Source organism: Lampris incognitus, chromosome 3 (assembly GCF_029633865.1).
Source record: "Lampris incognitus isolate fLamInc1 chromosome 3, fLamInc1.hap2, whole genome shotgun sequence".
Classification (NCBI taxonomy): domain Eukaryota; kingdom Metazoa; phylum Chordata; class Actinopteri; order Lampriformes; family Lampridae; genus Lampris; species Lampris incognitus.
The window spans coordinates 22,057,843-22,075,705 of NC_079213.1; the positions used below are offsets into that span (position 1 = coordinate 22,057,843).

At 43.7% G+C, this 17,863-nt stretch overlaps 2 protein-coding genes across 2 annotated transcripts in view; one reads left to right on the forward strand and one right to left on the reverse strand.

Annotated features, from left to right (window-relative positions):
• The window catches only part of cog5 (component of oligomeric golgi complex 5), a 108,315-nt gene that overhangs the window by 27,152 nt on the left and 63,300 nt on the right, over positions 1-17,863 (forward strand). The window lies entirely within an intron of this gene.
• LOC130108992 (G-protein coupled receptor 22-like) lies at positions 863-8,527 on the reverse strand. The gene is made up of 4 exons (XM_056275670.1): positions 8,509-8,527; positions 7,427-7,524; positions 6,835-6,981; positions 863-1,906 (listed from the first exon to the last, which is right to left on the reverse strand). The coding sequence occupies exons 2-4, from the start codon at positions 7,511-7,513 to the stop codon at positions 863-865; spliced, it is 1,278 nt and encodes a 425-aa protein (XP_056131645.1). The 5' UTR covers positions 7,514-7,524; positions 8,509-8,527.

Below are 17,863 nucleotides of genomic sequence, written 5' to 3' on the forward strand. Positions count from 1 at the left end.
ACCTGATCAGTCCTGTGTCCTGTGTACTCCATTCCACAAAGGGAAATGGATGATGAAGAGCAGATGGCCTCTGACACATTGTACCTTGAGTCGTTTATTACAAAAGAGGACAAATACTATCAATGTATTCTATGACTTTACAGCGCTGTATAGACATTTGTCTGATATTACAGTAACCAAAGAACAACATGCACGGCAGTTTTGGTACAGATTTGTCGCAGAATTGTCCCTGACACTACTCCACAATACATACAATAAATAGCAGTAAATTATCCCTTTGTGTTGCTATGATGGTTAGCAATAGACTACATTTAGTTTTCCTTTATTTATTACCAGGGAAATAAAAATTGTAAAAATCTTCTCAGTCCATGACAAGTGGTTCTGAAACCCCTACCCCTGTAATTGCTGGTTATTTCCATTTTGCATGTAATTTTTGCATTTATAAATCAACATAATGATTTTATTGTTCCCCCTCTAAACTCCTCATGTGATGAGAGGTCTACTTTTCAGTGACTGTGACTTAGTAGTTCAGTTAACACAGCCTACCCCAGGGGTGTTGCTGTCCAGGATGTACTGTAAATATGAGCGAGCCTTCCTCTGCCGATCTTCATGGACCAAAATATTTCCCAACTATAATCTTATTCATTCCTTTCTTTTTCCTCCTAAAATACCTCAATTCTCCCCCAGTAATATATCTTTTAAAATGATCTCAGTAAAGAACAGCTCTGGATCATCATTTCTGGCACATTTTTTAAACTTATTTACGTTTAAGTTCATTACTCCAGAAAACGTAATAACCTTTTGGGAGTATTTTACTTCCAGTCCTCCAGTTTTATTCTATAGCTGTGGGTTTTGTCCTCTATTATCCCACATCTTCTGAGGAGAGACATTTTTGTTTGGCCTCCGTGTCCTCAAAGGTGACTTTCTTGTTTCTCTTGGGGTCGATCCATGAATTGTGGATGACCACGTTGTTTGGTGTTGGGTCAGCTTCGACCACCGACACCACCCTCTTTTTCATCTTGCTCTTCAGAACCTTCTGAAACTTCTGTCGGGTGAAGGCATAGAGGAGTGGGTGGAAGATGGTTGTCCCATAAGCCATCACCAGGAAGCCCAGGCGAAGCTGGTCTGTAAAATCACTTGGCCCAGTGCTGAGGATGACAGTGTTGAGCACAGTTATGGGTGTCCAGCAGAGGAGGAATGTGGAGATGATAAGAAGAGACATCCTGAAGACTCTCTTCTGCCTCTCCCTTCTCTCTCTGTGACGCTTTACTGCTCTTCTCAGAGCAATGATGACAGACACTGATGTCCGCATGCCCAGAGGTGCGGTCCCGCCTCCCCGGACTCCCGTGCTGCTCTGTGAAACATCTGTGGACTCTGCCTGTGTAGTGCTCATCAAGGAGATGTTCTTCTTACTCCGTGGCTTCTTCTTTGGGTGGTTGTGCTGGAAACGTGTTCCGATGCGGATGTTAAGTGCCTGCAGGATCTTGTAGTAAGTCACTAGCATTACCACGGCTGTAAAAAAAAATATTGGGATCTGTGCTAGCAGGTGATAGTACAGGTCCAGCTTAGTGTAATACTCTTTGGTGTGATTCACTGTTGTCTGGTTCCCGGAGTCTGAGCCAGAATGGCTGAAGAAGCCCACTTCCATGAAAGGGACAAGGAAACTGAGGAAGGACAGTGCCCAAATGAACCCCAGCAGAGCTATAGCGCGGCCCATAGTCAGCACACGGTTGGCTGGACGCACAGAGATGTCATAGCGGTCCAAGGTGATGGCTAGCACATTAGCAGCAGTAGCTACACTAGCGAAGGAGATACAGGCCTCATGGAAACAGTCAACCATGGCTGTGTCTGCTTCCTGGGGAAGCAGCACCATCACTGCCGTCAATGGGATGCAGGATACACACACCTATAAAAACACAGCAATAATTTAGGGTGCATAGCGCCATCACCTTTAAGTTAAAGTATAAATTTCGTGTATTTTTCCTCTTTTGTTATCTTAATCTTTGAATGACTGTTAAATCTAAATAAAATCTTTTAGTCCCCCCAACTGGAACATGTACAACTTGTCTGCTAATTTCATCAACCAAATACTGCCAAATTAATATAAATCTAAATGACAATTATGAAATGCCAAATTTTTGCTGTCAACATATTATCATTAGAGCAGAGGCATTTTCTCTCATTGTTCTGTAATCTGGCAAAATGATCACTTATTGTAGCCATTTTTAAGTAAAGGAACAAGATAGAAATGCAGTATAGCAGTGGTGACCCTAGAGCATCCTGGCAAGGGATCAAATGGCCTCTGTTAATCAATATACAAGTGAGACTAAGCAGTTCATCAGTATAAATAGAGTGGAGGATGCTGACTTGTCAAACACTTAACTCATTTTTCTCTTGCTTTGTAAGGTCTGAATTCTCTGATAATGTTTCCATGCTGGGAGGGTCTCTTGTACCTCAGAATGATATTGTGATATCCCAGGAATGTGTCACAGCCCTATTTTAGAGGCTAAACATAAGAAAGGTTGCTGGCCCCAATGCCATCTGTGGGTGCACTTTGCGCCACTATGCTGACTAGCCCAGTGAGGTCTTCACTAAACTCTTCCAGATGTGTGCCAAACGTGGTCAGATACCTACAGTCTGGAAAATACCCATTCCAAAATCAAAAAATTCCAGAGAACTAAATGAGTTCAGACCTGTTGTGCTTACATCCCTTGTGATGAAAAACTTTGAGAAGATTTTAAAAGATGAGGTTGTCTCATTAATTGATGGAAAGCTCGCCCCCGCAGTTTGCCATCAAGCCTGGAAAAGGTATGGAGGATGCAAAACTCTTCATTCTCGACAGAGTATATAATTACCGAGAAACCCAAATGTCACGTGAGACTTTTATTTACTGATTTCTCTTCCACTTTTAACAAGATGCTGCCTCATATTTTGATTGAGCGACTTGCTTCTTATTTCAAATTACCTGATCAACTTTTAATGTTGCTTTTGGATTTTTTAACAGACAGAATCCAGCAGGTTTTAGTGAATGGACATACACCAAGATCTCAAATTAGGGTTCACCCCAGGGTTGTGTCCTGCCCCCACTGCTTTTTATCATGTTCACAGACAGCTGCAGGACTTTCTCAAGAGGGCAGCTATCTTGTGAAATTCTCTGATGACACCGCCCTATTGTCTCTTCTCCAGGGTTCAGAGTCAGATCATGGTTATGCCCTGTCTGCCTTTGTTAAATGGTGTGACGATACCTTTCTCTGCCTTAATGTAACAAAAACTAAGGAACTAATCATTGATTTTTGGAAAAATGGGGACAAACCAAAAGCTTGCATTACTCATTGCGAGGATGTTCAGATGTTCAACACAAGTATTTAGGAACAGTGTTCGACTCTCAACTCAAGTTCGATGTGAACACAGTTGGTTGTCAAGTATGGACAACAATGAATTCACTTAATGTGGAAGCTTAACTCTCTTTTTTTTGTGGTTGAAATTTTCCCCCTTTTTCTCCCCAATTGTATCTGGCCAATTACTCCACTCTTCTGAGCTATCGTGGTCGCTTCTCCACCCCCTCTGCCGATCCAGGGAGGGCTGCAGACTACCACGTCTCCTCCGATACATGTAGAGTCGCCAGCCGCTTCTTTTCACCTGACAGTGAGGAGTTTCACAAGGGGGACATAGCGTGAGGTTCACGCCATTCACCCCAGTTCCCCCTCCCCCCTGAACAGGTGCCTGACCAACCAGAGGAAGCGCTAGTGCAGCAACCAGGACACATACCCACATCCGACTTCCCACCCGCAGACATGGCCAATTGTGTCTGTAGGGACGCTCGACCGAGCCGGAGGTAACACGGGGATTCAAACCGGCGATCCCTGTGTTGGTAGGCAACAAAATAGATCACTATACTGCCTGGATGCCCAAAGGAAGCTTAACTCCTAATGTCTGCGACACTACTCTATGAAAGTCTTTTAACTTTCTCATTTATTTGCTGGTTTTAATGGGTTTTCTGTGAAAGGAGAAGAAAAGCCCAAATGGTATTGTTAAAGTCTGCTCCAAGATAATTGGAGTCCAGCAAAGAGACTTGTGCTGTCTCTGGGAGAGACATGTGGCCCAGAAAGCTAAAGGAATTATTAGCCAATCTGACCATGTCCTGTCTAGTGAATTCACTGTAATGCCCTCAGGCCAGCATTATAATGCGCCCCTTACGAAAACAAACCCCTATTCAATGTCCTTCATTCCTTCTGCTATCAGGTTACTAAATGCTGACAGTAGTTATTTTAAATGAACGCCATGTTATCTTAAATTTGTGTGAACTAAAATGGGCATTTTTTTTATCTTTGTTTGCTTTTTCACCTGGCTCCTCGCAGAAAGTTGCATTTATGGAATGACTCGAGGGTGCCAGGGTGTGTTGCGTAATGCTTCATTCCTGTAAACTTGTGTGCATTTTTGTTTTGTTTGCTTTTTGCCTGGTTCCTTGTGTAAGCCTGCATATATGGGGGTGACCCGAGGGTGCCGGTGTGTGTTTGCTGATCCTGTGATCCTGTTTCTTGTACCCATGTGCTGATCTGTTGTCTCTGACATGTTGCTGCTTGCCTGTGAGGTTGTTTTTTTTTGTGCAGACTGCGTAGGCTTTAGGGATAAATAGTCTTGTGAGTCCGATTATTTGAAGTGCATGTTTTTCTGCAGAAATGTTTATGAAGTCTTGCCATAAGATGTTGTAGTATATGTTAACTTATCTTTACAAATTTACAATTTTATTTAGCAGACACTTTTATTCAAAGCAGCGCAGAGGTAGTTGACTTGTATAGCATTACGAGTCTAAGCCACAGACTCTTCCCCCCCCAATTGTACATGGCTAATTACCCCATTCTTCCGAGCTGTCCCGGTCACTGCTCCACCCCCTCTGGCAATCTGGAGAGGGCTGCAGACTACCACATGCCTCCTCTGATATGTGTGGAGTTGCCAGCTGCTTCTTTTCACCTGACAGTGGGGAGTTTCACCAGGGGGATGTAGTACATGGGAGGATCGCGCTATTACCCCTCCCCGCTGAACATGCGCTCTGACTGACCAAAGGAGGTGCTAGTGTAGCGACGAGGATACATACCCACACCCGGCTTCCCACCCGCAGACACGGCCAATTTTGTCTCTAGGGACGCCTAACCAAGCCGGAGGTAACGCGGGGATTCAGTCCGGCGATCCCAGTGTTCATAGGCAACGAAATAGTCTACTACACCACCCAGACGCCCCATAAGCCACAGATTCTTACTGGAGACTTGTCCCAACCGGGGTTTGAACCCCCGCTCTCCGGAGGGAAATATGGTGTTCTTACCTACTGAGCTATCCAGCTAGCTACCAACTTCAAATGTTAAATGGAAACCTTGAAAATTTAAACTTGATTTTCTTTTGTCAATCGATGCAAAGTGAAAAAACGCTAGCAGTACTATTGCTATATATACACTACCGTTCAAAAGTTTGGGATCACCCAAACAATTTCGTGTTTTCCATGAAAAGTCACACTTATTCACCACCATATGTTGTGAAATGAATAGAAAATAGAGTCAAGACATTGACAAGGTTAGAAATAATGATTTGTATTTGAAATAAGATTTTTTTTACATCAAACTTTGCTTTCGTCAAAGAATCCTCCATTTGCAGCAATTACAGCATTGCAGACCTTTGGCATTCTAGCTGTTAATTTGTTGAGGTAATCTGGAGAAATTGCACCCCACGCTTCCAGAAGCAGCTCCCACAAGTTGGATTGGTTGGATGGGCACTTCTTTGAGCAGATTGAGTTTCTGGAGCATCACATTTGTGGGGTCAATTAAACGCTCAAAATGGCCAGAAGAAGAGAACTTTCATCTGAAACTCGACAGTCTATTCTTGTTCTTAGAAATGAAGGCTATTCCATGCGAGAAATTGCTAAGAAATTGAAGATTTCCTACACCGGTGTGTACTACTCCCTTCAGAGGACAGCACAAACAGGCTCTAACAGGTACTATTTAATGAAGATGCCAGTTGGGGACCTGTGAGGCGTCTGTTTCTCAAACTAGAGACTCTTAATGTACTTATCTTCTTGCTCAGTTGTGCAACGCGGCCTCCCACTTCTTTTTCTACTCTGGTTAGAGCCTGTTTGTGCTGTCCTCTGAAGGGAGTAGTACACACCGGTGTAGGAAATCTTCAATTTCTTAGCAATTTCTCGCATGGAATAGCCTTCATTTCTAAGAACAAGAATAGACTGTCGAGTTTCAGATGAAAGTTCTCTTTTTCTGGCCATTTTGAGCGTTTAATTGACCCCACAAATGTGATGCTCCAGAAACTCAATCTACTCAAAGAAGTGCCCATCCAACTAATCCAACTTGTGGGAGCTGCTTCTGGAAGCGTGGGGTGCAATTTCTCCAGATTACCTCAACAAATTAACAGCTAGAATGCCAAAGGTCTGCAATGCTGTAATTGCTGCAAATGGAGGATTCTTTGACGAAAGCAAAGTTTGATGTAAAAAAAATCTTATTTCAAATACAAATCATTATTTCTAACCTTGTCAATGTCTTGACTCTATTTTCTATTCATTTCACAACATATGGTGGTGAATAAGTGTGACTTTTCATGGAAAACACAAAATTGTTTGGGTGATCCCAAACTTTTGAACGGTAGTGTATATATATATATATATATATATATATATATATATATATATATATATATATATATATATATATATATGTTGTTGTTGTTGTTGTTGTTTTTTTAGATAGCTTAAATGTCAAGACCGAAAGTTTCTCCAGACGAAAATGACCTCCTGAGGAAAATGACGGATGGGAATTTGTCCTGGGTGTCAAAACTCACCAGCACATCCAACACGTGCAGGTTCATGGTAACTACATTGGAGACAGAGCTGACGAGATTCTGTTTCATGCAGTAGAGGACCAGCACAGTAAGGTTGGAGCTCAGGCCCAAAACTATCTCCAGCAACAGGAAACCTGTCAGAGAAACCTAGAGATGGGGCGGGGGGAGAGATTGGTGGAATTTATGTTGTAAAGAGTTACAGCCACAGTCGTTCATCATTAATGACAGTGCTGCATCAGAATATTTGGTGATATTTCACAGTGTGACACTGAGTGAGTGCTGTGGGTGCATGGTATTCATTCAGTTGTCTGCAGACTGATTTCGTGAATTTCAATTCAACTTTAAAACTGCAGCAGGAAACAGTAACACCGTAAACACACAATTGCTGTTCTAGAATTTAAACGTTGAGTCAGTTAAATATGAAATTTTACTTTTTTTTCCCAAACCATTAGTGAATGGTGCTATGCCCAGATGTTAAATCTAATAACTAGGAACATCTGTTCAGTGACACCGAATGGAGCAGATGTCATGTTAGTACTTTGGCGCATTTGAGACAACCAGGCCAGATGTATTTTTGTTACTGTAACTATACCTGGAAGCTGATGGGGTGGACGGAGGCTGAGGAGTTCATGTTGAGGTCAAACATTTTGGCAGTGTCGAGGACAGTCATGTTACTCATGGTGGCTGCTGCTGTCCGCACATGGGGTGTGTGCATTATCCTGAAGATGCCTAAAGAGAGCCGTTGGCACAATTTTTGTTAAGATCTTATTGAAGGTGCAAACTGTCTTTTTCTTAACCAACATATTTGTCCATTGTCACATCATAGCTTGTTGCTACACATGTCTCTTAGTTTAAATTTAGGAATAGGCTTCTTTTAGGGATAAAGCTGAAGTGTTAAAGCTGGGCTCAACAATATGAAAACTCTGGAGATGAAAAATAACAAAAGTTTAAAATTTCAGTATACACTTTTAATATGTTTCAATGTCAAGTTCAAAGAGCTGTCTGACAAAACAGTTTTGACTCGCCCAAAAAGTAAATTTACTATTCTTATAAAGGTATTCATTAGAATTCAATTCATTACAATAGAGTTAGCAATTGCAATGGTGATAGACAGGTTGACGGACGAGATCAGGCAGGAGTCTCCGCGGACGACGATGTTCGTGGATGACACTGATATGTAGTGAGAGTAGGGTGCAGGTTGAGGAGAGCCTGGAGAGGTGGAGGTATGCACTGGAGAAAAGACGAAGCAGTAGGAGCAAGACAGAATACATATGCATGAACTAGATGGAGGACAGTGGAATGGCGAGGATGCAAGGAGTAGAGGTGATGAAGGTGGATGAGATTAAATACTTGGGTTCAACTGTTCAAAGTAACAGGGAGTGTGGAAGAGAGGTGAAGAAGAGAGTGCAGGCAGGGTGGAGTGAGTGGAGAAGAGTTTCAGGGGTGATTTGCGCCAGAAGGGTACGAGCAAGAGTTAAAGGGAAGGTTTACAAGATGGTTGTGAGACCAGCTATGTTATATGGTTTGGAGACAGTGGCACTGACGAAAAGACAGGAGGCGGAGCTGGAGGTGGCAAAGTTGAAGATGCTAAGATTTTCATTGGGAGTGATGAAGAAGGACAGGATTAGGGACGAAGATATTAGAGGCACTGCTCAGGTTGGACAGTTTGGAGACAAAGCAAGAGAGGCGAGATTGAGATGGCTTGGGCATATGTGGAGGAGAGATGCTGGGTATATTGGGAGAAGGATGCTGAACATGGAGCTGTCAGGGTGGAGGAAAAGAGGAAGGCCAAAGAAGAGGTTAATGGATGTGGTGAGGGAGGACATGCAGGTGGCTGGTGTGACAGAGGAAGATGCAGAGGACAGGAAGAAATGGAAACGGATGAGCCGCTGTGGCGACCCCTAACGGGAGCAGCCGAAAGTAGTAGTAGTAGTAGTAGTAGTAGTAGTAGTAGAATTCATTAGAATGGAAATGCACATCTTCTCCTAGCTGGTGGAGGTTACCACCTAAATCAGCAATTTTATGGTGTTTTCCCTGAGTATATTCTGAAGTTGTTGTGTGTGTTTATGATTTAGGCCATTTGCCCAAACACAATGAATTTGTCACAAAAGCATATGTCTAAGAATAGATGCCATGATTATAAAAAGTACTAAGCGAGATGTAAAAGTGCATGTATTCAATTTCTATACACGAACCTATGATTTATTTTTGTCTAAATTGAATATAAAATGCTCTGTATATCAAAATGAGCAGGAAGTTCAAGAAATTTATGCTGGTATGAAATTCTATTAACGGTAAGATCAGGTTTGCAAATGTCACCCCCTAGTTTTTATTACATTAAACCTTCTCACTCGCAAAAGTATTAGTTTATATCACATTTCAGATCATGCTATATGCTATTTCTCTAGCCTGTATTTAGGAGGGCTGAAATGTATTTTCCTCCTGCAACTGCTAAGAAACTACCCTTTTTGAATGTGATTGTATATAGTATAGACTCCTCTGGCAGAATACAGGAGCTCAAGTCAGAGCCCCTTGTCTGTAGTCTGTACCTAGATAACATCTGAATCCATGTGCTGAAGATTCAAAGGGGGGGGGGGATACACATCCACCTCATTGCTATGAAAAAAAGTGTGCTTCACCCTCTTTTACTCATATTTTTAATTCCGATTTATTTCCTTTTTGTGGGAAATCTCAAGGGCATAGCAGCTCTAACAATAATCGTAATCAACCTTGATGAGGGTACGCGTCATTACAAAGATTATTGAGTCAAAAACCGTGTTATCATCTTTGTAAGTAGGGCATGGTAAATAAGATTACCGATCCTTTAACTGTTGGGCTAGTCCCGTAGCTAATGTAAGTTAACTTTACACAAGTTCGTACCAGGGATGCCTAAATACCACATTTTTCATCCGGTTCTATGTATTAATAATTATTTATTGGTAATAATGTTTATATAGTCCAATGGTCATCACTCATGCGCATACAGGTTTTCTTTTAATCCCAACACTTTTTTTTTTTTTTTGGATTTCCCCCCTTATTCTCCCCAATTGTACCCGGCCAATTACCCCACTCTTCCGAGCCGTCCCGGTCAGTGCTCCACCCCCTCTGCCGATCCGGGGAGGGCTGCAGACTACCACATGTCTCCTCCGATACATGTGGAGTTGCCAGACGCTTCTTTTCACCTGACAGCGAGGAGTTTCGCCAGGGGGAAGTAGCGCATAAGAGGCTCATGCTCTTCCCCCTCCCCCCGAACAGGCGCCCTGACTGACCAAAGGAGGCTCTAGTGCAGCGACCAGGACACATACCCACATCCGGCTTCACACCCGCAGACACGGCCAATTGTGTCTGTAGGGACGCCCGACCAAGCCAAAGTTAACATGGGGATTCGAACCGACGATCCCCATGTTGGTAGGCCACGGAATAGACTACCAGGCTACCCGGATGCCCTTTTAATCCCAACACTATACCATCTGATTTCACTGAATCCCCCTCATCTGATTGAAGGTGTGTTAATCAGTGAAATCAGTGGGGGTAGTTTTTGGTCAGAAGGAAAACCCACATATTCATGGCCAAGGACTATTGATCTATTCAATTTATTATTATGGTCATTTTTCAGTAATAATTCAGCTACAGTCCCATTTTTAGACATCAAAATGATTTGCCAGCCTTTTAAATATAAAATCTTTTTTGGCTTTCATTTTTGACATTGTACATGCGGCTCTTGGTACAGGATTGTGTTATAGGGGCTTGAGGTGTTGATTTATCCCTAATGCCTACCAAACTCTCGTTTTCTCTAAACACACGGATGCCGGTTTTCATTCCAGCCAATTTCACTAATTAATTGCCTCTCTGTGGGCGAGGGTGTGCCAGTTATTGAAACCAGTTGGTATATCGTAAAGATAGAATGACAGCCTCCATAAATATGGTCACTGACGCATGAGCCAAAACCCCGGGTCTGCCTTATACCAGTAGGCGTTGGTTAGCAAGGCCTAATCTACCCAGCGGTGTGAAGGTGAAACTCACCCCTCCTCCCCCTCAGTAGCGCCGTTTTCAGCTCAGCAGAACTCGGAAGGAGCCACAAAGAATTTGCTGGGCTAGATGAAGCCGTCCCACCATTGTTTGTCTGTTATTCTGTACCGTCAGGTAGGTCTTCAGGCAATCCATTTACTCTTGAGTCCCTCTGTGGAGGTGTGGGTGCTTGGTAGATATGGAGAAGTTGTCATTGGGGTATATATTGAAATGGCACATATCCCCTCCAACGTCATGGCTTAGAATGAGAAAAGTGTTTCTGAATTGTTAAACAGCTTGCTGAAACTAACACCCACCCACCCCCATGTGGGGGTGTGCGTTGCACGATGCAGTAAGATCAATGCTTTCTTTCATTCACTGCTCTGGTCCCGTTGTTGTCCATTGTGCTTGGACTGCTGCCTCCGATGTCATCTTTGCCTGGAAATGGTACCAAGGCCAGAACAATTGTCTCCTCTCTACCTCCCTTCTGTTCTCTCCTCTCCTCCCCTCCCTCCTCTTTGCTCCACCCTTCCCTCTACTCTTCTTTCTCTAGTGTTGTATTTCCTCTTTTAACGTCTGGAGATGGTAGATATCCTGTGATGGTCCACGATAAGTCATGTCAGGCCACGAGTGTGTGTGTGTGTGTGTGTGTGTGTGTGTGTGTGTGTGTGTGTGTGTGAGAGGGTGTAAGAGTAAGAAAGAAGGAACAGTAGGTGGTGAAACAGAGAGAGAATGAGGACGTGCACGTTTTGTCCTGCAGTCGACTCAGTTGACTCCTGTTACATCACATGCTTCCAGCCTGTGGAGGTGGGGTCCTGACACAAAAGGTCAATGAGCTCCGATGAAGGTCACCCGTAGCCCTTTGGAGATCACCGCCTGAGATAGACTCCTCAACCTGTTGACTCCCACAGCTCTTATTCCTCCTTCATCTTTCTCAGGTGGAGAAAGAGAAGCATTGACTGATTTCTGAGTGTGACATCTTCAATACAGGTCCTGTCTTTCATCCTCCATCAGTTCATGTCTTTCATCCTAAGGAAGGGTAATAAGATGGAGAGGCAGGTTTTAGTGGATGAGGGAAGGAAGAAAAAAAGTCATGTTACTATCAAAGCCCCAATCCCATTGGTCAGGCTGATGCGTTAAATACTTGACACCTACTTGGGGTGAATTTATCATCCACCAACAGAGGACTTGAGTTTTCTGCTAATTAAATATTTTGTGTGTGTGTGTGCGCACGCCTGTGTCTGTGATGTAGAATAAAAGAGTATATAAATACAGTAAAGACGGGTTCAGTTCACTCCATTCAGGAAACGGGTGGTTTTCATAGTCCCAGCAAAACAAAGCAGAACTTTCATCCTCAGTATGATGTCATGACCAGTTTGTCAAGAAATAATGACGAAAGGAACGTCTCCTAAGAGATTGAATTCATTTTCATGTTTCCAATCCAAGTGGATTAGTATGAATAGCCACTTTAACAAGCCTATAAGTATTAGGGATTAAAACCTTTTAATGAAGAATAATCTGCGAACGGCACAGGGTAATTGCACTTCTTTCCAATGCAAATTAAATATACCGGAGGATAGTGGTGGAGTTATTTTGCCTTGTCTCAAGACATTGACGCTTGTGGCGAGCCGGTCTGTGCTTGCATCCTGACATGAGCCAGTGCTGTCAAGATTCAGTCAGCATCACTTAAGTGAAAACCATTGTCGCTTGCTGTTTGACAGCCACTTGTGTTGACTAATTGTTCTCTCCCTTGCCTGAAAAATGACTCCTACGTGCAACAGTGTGTCTGCGATAAATCATCTCTTTAGCTTTAAGTAAATGCATCGAGTTGCGTTGCCTTTTTTTGCAGACTACAAACAGGTTCACATCGCCGTGCTTATGGAACGGCTGATAACTGCATTAGCCGCCAGTTGTTCCGTGCGTTTCGATTTACCTTTCAAGACAAAGGCATGATCCTCGAAGCAGTCGGTCTGAGTGCCTCCCTTGAAGCCCTTCGTAATCCCTTTTTGCCAGGTTAGTAGATTCCCCACACACACACACACGTGCACACACACATATACATAAACACAAACACACACACACACATACACGCACACTTACTGTAATTACCCAGAGAGAGGTTTTGCCTCTTTCAACAGAATCCAGTTCCTTTCTCAAGCATCCGTGTTGCTGTTTCAGTCTCCAGGAAAGGTGCCGACGAGGGTGGAAAAAAAACACACAAAAAAAAAACCAAAAAAAAAACACGGGTAGTTTAGCGTCAGGAGAGAGAGATAGAGAGAGATATTGCCAGTGCTGCTTCCCTTCTCTTAGCACTCTGCTGTCTCCTCTCTCTCTCTCTCCCTCTCTCTCTCTCTCTCTCTCTCTCTCTGTCGCCCCCCCTCTGTCTGTCCTGCCTCCTGCCTCGCTCCGTATCTGTGCACTGATAGCCCTTCCTACCCCCCCCGATATCCCCCTCTCTGCCACTGTCTTTCTCCATTTTTGCTTCTTTTTTTCTTCCTTTTTAACACCTCCGCTTCTGACTAATTGGATTCACACAACAGATTTACGTAACACTTTCTTTTAGTTTTCTTCCAGTTCTTTGTCTTCCTTTTACCAAGCCTCTTGTGTGTCTCTTTTCTTTCATAATGAGCGGTTGTTTTTTTCTGTCACATCCTGTATGAAAGAGGGACACAGGTGTAAGCCATCACACAGGTATAACACTGACCATGATTTGACCTCGCTTCCTCTCTCTCGCTCTCTCTGTTGCCCCATTTTCCCCACTTCTCCTCGCCACTGTTTTTCCCTTCTGTAAGTGTATTTGTCCTCTTAGGGGAACTCGGTGTGGTAACCGTGGCGATGACGATGCTAATGGAAGCGATCCTCCCTTCTCCGGGACTTTGGCCACTCCTCCTCTGCTCCTCAGCCGGTTGTGTTTACAGAGCACCTGGCTGATGGCAAACACTTAATTGTCCCAATCTGCCTACCGTCAGAGCAGTCAGCGCATTGCCCTTATTGCCCGATGAGTAACACTGCCAGGTAGCTAACAAGCTGACTGTTTAGGGCTCCCCAGCATTGGCATGGCAACCACGGCACCACCGGATGAGGGTGGGAACAGCTGTATAGATCAGAATCCAAATCTGTTGTTTTCAGGGTGAAGGTTTGTTCTTTAGGGGAAGATTTCTCGGTGAAGCGAACAGGAATCTTTGCCCTTGCTTTCTTTTGTTTTACTTTATTTTATTTCGGTATTCATTTTCAGGCGTATTCATCCCCGCTCCCCTTTTCACATCGCTCCTGGTCTGGCCCCTGTGAGTCCCGGATCTTCGTCTCTCAGTCCGCATCTGTTTATCCAAGGAGTGTAAGCAGAGATGACAGTTTCCAGTGGGGCTGTTTTGCTGACACCCGTGATTCAGTAGAAGGCATGTTTTCTCTCAGAGGGTCGTAGAAACACAAGAAGGAGACAGAGATACTGAGAGAAGAGGGAGCAAAAGCAAAACAAACAAAACAAAAAAAAGCACTTTATTTACAAACGTGACCGTGGTTTGTAAGAGAGAAAGAGGCTCTAGTTTCATACCTAAGATTGCTGTACAAACATGAAGAACAAGCAGAAATGCCCATAAATGTTTAATGCTGGCATTAATATTGCAATCTGAGATCCAGTCTGTCCTCTGGCAAGTCTAAAGGCCGCTGGCTGATTTTGAGTTCCCTCTACGCTGATTCAAAGAGAAGTGTTTAAGTGGGAAAGTGCGTGCATGGCCGGATTGTGCACATTTTGTGCTTTTTGTTTATTTGAATACTTGTAAATGCGCTTACTTCTTAATGCTTGCGGGATGAGTGCCAGAACCAGTCGCTGTCGATGTTTTCATTGTGGCCCTGCAGCGTCGATGACAGCAAACTTAAGGTCAAGATGTCAGCATTTGATGACGTCATTGAGCTGCATCTTCTGTTATCGTCAGAGCTGAAAATACAAGCCTAATGAAATGGCAAAAACACAGCAGAAATAGAATCAGAGCTACTTGTAAAAATGATGGGGTGGTGGCGATTGAAAATAAGTGTATGACTCAAGGCTTCTGCTCCCCAGATTTTTGCATTCAAAAACAAAAAAGCTGGGCCAGCTAAGGGTTTTTGTTGTATGAAGACCCATGATGCCATGCCATTGGGCCTTATCCAACTAAGCAGCGATTGCAGAGAACTATTTTAACTGAAGGTGATTTTTTTTTTGTTATTCATATTGCGGAGCAATAGAGGTCAGCACTCAGGTAGAAATTACGTTTCCATCCATTCATCCATTATCCAAACCACTTGTCCTGCTCTCAGGGTCGCGGGGATGCCCTGGACAGGTCGCCAGGCCATCACAGGGCCCACACACACACACACACACACACACACACACACACACACATTCACATCTAGGGACAATTTAGTACAGCTGATTCACCTGACCTACGTACGTGTCTTTGGATCGTGGAAGGAAATCTGAGCACCAGGAGGAAACCCACGCAGACATGGGGAGAACATGCAGCAGGGTTCGTACGGTCAGGAAAAACCTGGAAAAGTCATGGAATTTTAAAATGCAATTTCCAGGCCCTGGAAAAGTTATGGCAAATAATATTTTTTCAGAAGTTTTGGAAAAGTCATGGAAATATATCTAAAGTTTCATCAATTAATCCAAACAAAATCGATGTGTCATAATAAAATGTAAATTGCCACGGGCCGTCGTGATATTTTGGTGGTGTGAAAAGTTTATTCCGTCTGGCTCAGTCTGTGTTACTGGGCATGCGCCGTGCAAGCGCCTAGGAGCTGCAGGCACGCCCACTAGCCTGGAGTTGCTTCTGCTAGCAAACGGACGATTTCGACAAAATGCCAGGGAAGTGCAGCTTCAATAATACATGGCTTTTTAAGGGTAAATACCAATTATGGCTGGCAAAAGACACTGCTCGTTAGCCACTTGAAGGGGAAAAAACACAAGACTGTAGCCGCAGTTGCTAGCAGCGCAATACCCATAGGTGAGTTTATGAACGCGGACGCTGTGAGGACATCCAGCAACACTACTACAGTTTCCACAGCAACAAAGCAGACGACTTTGGACGTTTCTGCAAAAAATGAAGTCCTCAAAGCGGAGATACAGTGGGCACTAAAAATCATGAATTCACACTACTCATTCAAGTCATCCGAGGACACGGCCCCTGTTTTCGCCGCCATGTTCCCGGACAGCCAGATTGCAGCGAAATGTAACTGTGGTGAGAACGAGTGTGCCTATGTCTATACTTTTGGGCTTGCTCCGCCGCACTTTAAAAGACTCTTACTGTCAGAAGTGTCCCAACAAATGGCATATGTAGTGCTGTTTGACGAAAGCCTAAACCACCATTTGCAGTCCAAACAAATGGATTTACATGTGAGGCGGTGGGATGGAGCAGAAGTAAAGACTAAAGACGACACATTGAGTTCCAGACTTTGCATATTCCGTCTCTAGTTTTAGGAGTGGAAGTTAATTTTGGAAGATTTATTTAATTTATTTAGGTTATGTCTTTTTTTATATTGACAACTCATGTACTGATTACTGAGTAATCAGTAGTTAGCACTGGCATTCCTACCCACCCCAATGCCCTATTTCTCTTTGTTTTATCTCTGACAGAAAATGTGATGGCATTTTTATCTTTTGAGACATTGACAAAAATGTTAAACAGTTAGAATTAATATATGAGAAAATGTATCTAAGTGTGCCTGTCTGGTGTTTTTTTTTTGTTTGTTTTAGAGAGGCACCATACATTTCAGATGTAAACCTAATTTTACTTAGTGTTACGATAATTAGTTTTCGGTGGTCCCATTGAGATAAAATAATTTCTTTTGGTCATGGAAATTCAATAAAAGGTTTTGGAGAAGTCATGGAGAAGTCATGGAAAATCATTGGTGAAAAAGTGTAAGAACCCAAGGTTGGACTACCCCAGGGCTCAAACCCAGGACCTTGTTGCTGTGAGGCGACCGTGCTAACCACTGCTCCATCGTGCCGGCCAATTTTTCTACAATATTCATTAATTTCTTGATAAATAAGACTTACATACCGGATCGGTCGAGGCCCGGGTTACCAACGACCGCCACCGGTACTGTTAACCAGCAGGGTGTCGGTGGAAACTATGCTACTGTTGCGCGAAGGAGAAGGAGAGGAGGAAAGCATGTCCAGAGGCAGCTAGAGAGGAGGAAGGGTAGGCATGTGGAGGTGAGAGTTGGAACTTTGAATGTTGGCACTATGACTGGTAAAGAGAGAGAGCTGGCTGACATGATGGAAAGAAGAAAGGTAGGCATACTGTGTGTGCAAGAGACCATGTGAAAGGGGAGTAAGGCCAGGAGTATCGGAGGTGGGTTCAAACTCTTCTACCATGGTGTGAATGGGAGGAGAAATGGGGTAGGGGTAATTCTGAAGGAAGAGTATGTCAAGAGCGTGCTGGAGGTGAAGAGAGTGTCAGACAGAGTGATGAGTATGAAGCTGGAAATTGAAGGTTTATTGCTGAATGTTATCAGCGCATATGCCCCGCAAGTTGGGTGTGAGATGGATGAAAAAGAAGAATTCTGGAATGAGTTGGACGACATGGTGGAGAGGGTACCCAAGGAGGAGAGAGTGGTGATTGGAGCGGACTTCAATGGACATGTTGGTGAAGGGAACAGAGGTGATGAGGAGGTGATGGGAAAGTATGGAGTCAAGAAGAGAAATGTGGAAGGACAGATGGTGGTCGATTTTGCGAAAAGGATGGAAATGGCTGTGGTGAATACATATTTCAAGAAGAGGGAGGAACACAGGGTGACGTACAAGAGTGGAGGGAAGTGCACACAGGTGGACTATATCTTATGTAGAAGGTACCATCTAAAAGGGATTGGAGACTGCAAGGTGGTGACAGGGGAGAGCGTAGCCAGGCAGCATCGGATGGTGGTCTGTAGGATGACTTTGGAGACCAAGAAGAGGAAGCGAGTGAAGACACAGCCGAAGATCAAATGGTGGAAGTTGAAGAAGGAAGACTGTTGTGTGGAGTTCAGGCAGGAGTTAAGACGG